The 1122-nt window shown below is 48.1% G+C and overlaps 1 protein-coding gene across 2 annotated transcripts in view; it reads left to right on the top strand.

The window, feature by feature from the left end:
- Positions 1-159: 159 nt before the first annotated feature.
- The window catches only part of dipk1ab (divergent protein kinase domain 1Ab), a 31470-nt gene continuing 30507 nt past the window's right edge, over positions 160-1122 (top strand). For both annotated transcript variants that reach the window (XM_014014884.1, XM_014014882.1), the window contains exon 1: positions 160-547. In XM_014014884.1, coding sequence (XP_013870338.1) covers positions 494-547 — 54 coding nt within the window. In that variant the 5' untranslated portion in view covers positions 160-493. The remainder of the gene's footprint in view (positions 548-1122) is intronic.

Raw genomic sequence — 1122 nt, 5'->3', positions numbered from 1 at the left:
ACACACACACACACACACACACACACAATACAAATATATAATATACAAAAATTATATGCGTTTCGTGGGGGCTAAGCCCCCCTTGTCCTTAAAACCTGGTGACACCCCTGCTGACTCAGCATTCACGTGATAAAAGTCTGTTTATTTTCCAGAGTGGTGTTTGGTTACAGTAATTAATGAATTGTTTATAATGCAAAGCATTTATTGGACACTTGCACTCACATTTCCGTTTGCAAAAGACAAGCAACAACAAAAAGAGCCAGAACCCTGCGCGGGCTTGATGTTAGTGCGCGCAGGTTCCTCCTCGCGCTGTCATTGGTCCGCACCTCCTCCTCCTCCTCCTCCAGCAGCAGTCATGGCTCAGGATGCACCTCTGGTCTGCAGCTCACCTCTTACCTCCAGGATTCCTCTTCAGTCTCACAGCTCGGTCTGATGTGGAGCACGCGCCGAACCCATTCCGTCAACAGCTGCTGTGAGATGGTCCGGGTCTGCCATGGCGAAGGGTCTGCTTCCATGGGGGGTCCTCAGAAAGCCTCTGTACGTCCAGGTAAGAATGCGGGGGAAACCCGGTGTGCTCCGAGGAGGAGGAGGGACAAGAATTTAATCGTTTTTTTTTATTCAAATGTCTCGGGATTCGTTCGGATGGTACCGGTGAGTGTGTACCGACCGGGTTCGGTTCCGATCATCATTTCTGCTCGTGGTGCGGACGGTGGAAACGTTTCGGGGTGGTTTTGCGGGTTTTCTCCGAACATGACTCATAAAATCACTTGATGCTCGACGAGGACCGGCCGTCACCCGGATCTCGGTTGCCGTGGCAACCACATTTGGTGATGCTGCGGCTGCATCACAGCAGAGGCTGTGTCAGAAAGAGACAAAGTTTCACCACCACAGGATGAGACACGAGCAGAGCTGGAGAGTAACTAAGTGCAAATACTTTAATACTTTATTACTGTCATTTTTACTTCTGTTCCTCACATTTTCACACAATTATCTGTAGCTATTTTCTATCCCTTACATTTTATAAAAAGGTAAGAAGTAGAAAGTTGTTACTCCCATAGGCGTAATTTGCTGGGGGGGTTAGGAGGGTCATGACCCCCACAATAATTTGATCCAGTTAAAATT

Source organism: Austrofundulus limnaeus, unplaced genomic scaffold, assembly GCF_001266775.1.
Source record: "Austrofundulus limnaeus strain Quisiro unplaced genomic scaffold, Austrofundulus_limnaeus-1.0 Scaffold120, whole genome shotgun sequence".
NCBI classification, from domain to species: domain Eukaryota; kingdom Metazoa; phylum Chordata; class Actinopteri; order Cyprinodontiformes; family Rivulidae; genus Austrofundulus; species Austrofundulus limnaeus.
The sequence above is the reverse complement of the archived record's forward strand: the minus strand, read 5'-3'. Positions and strand labels throughout refer to the sequence as shown.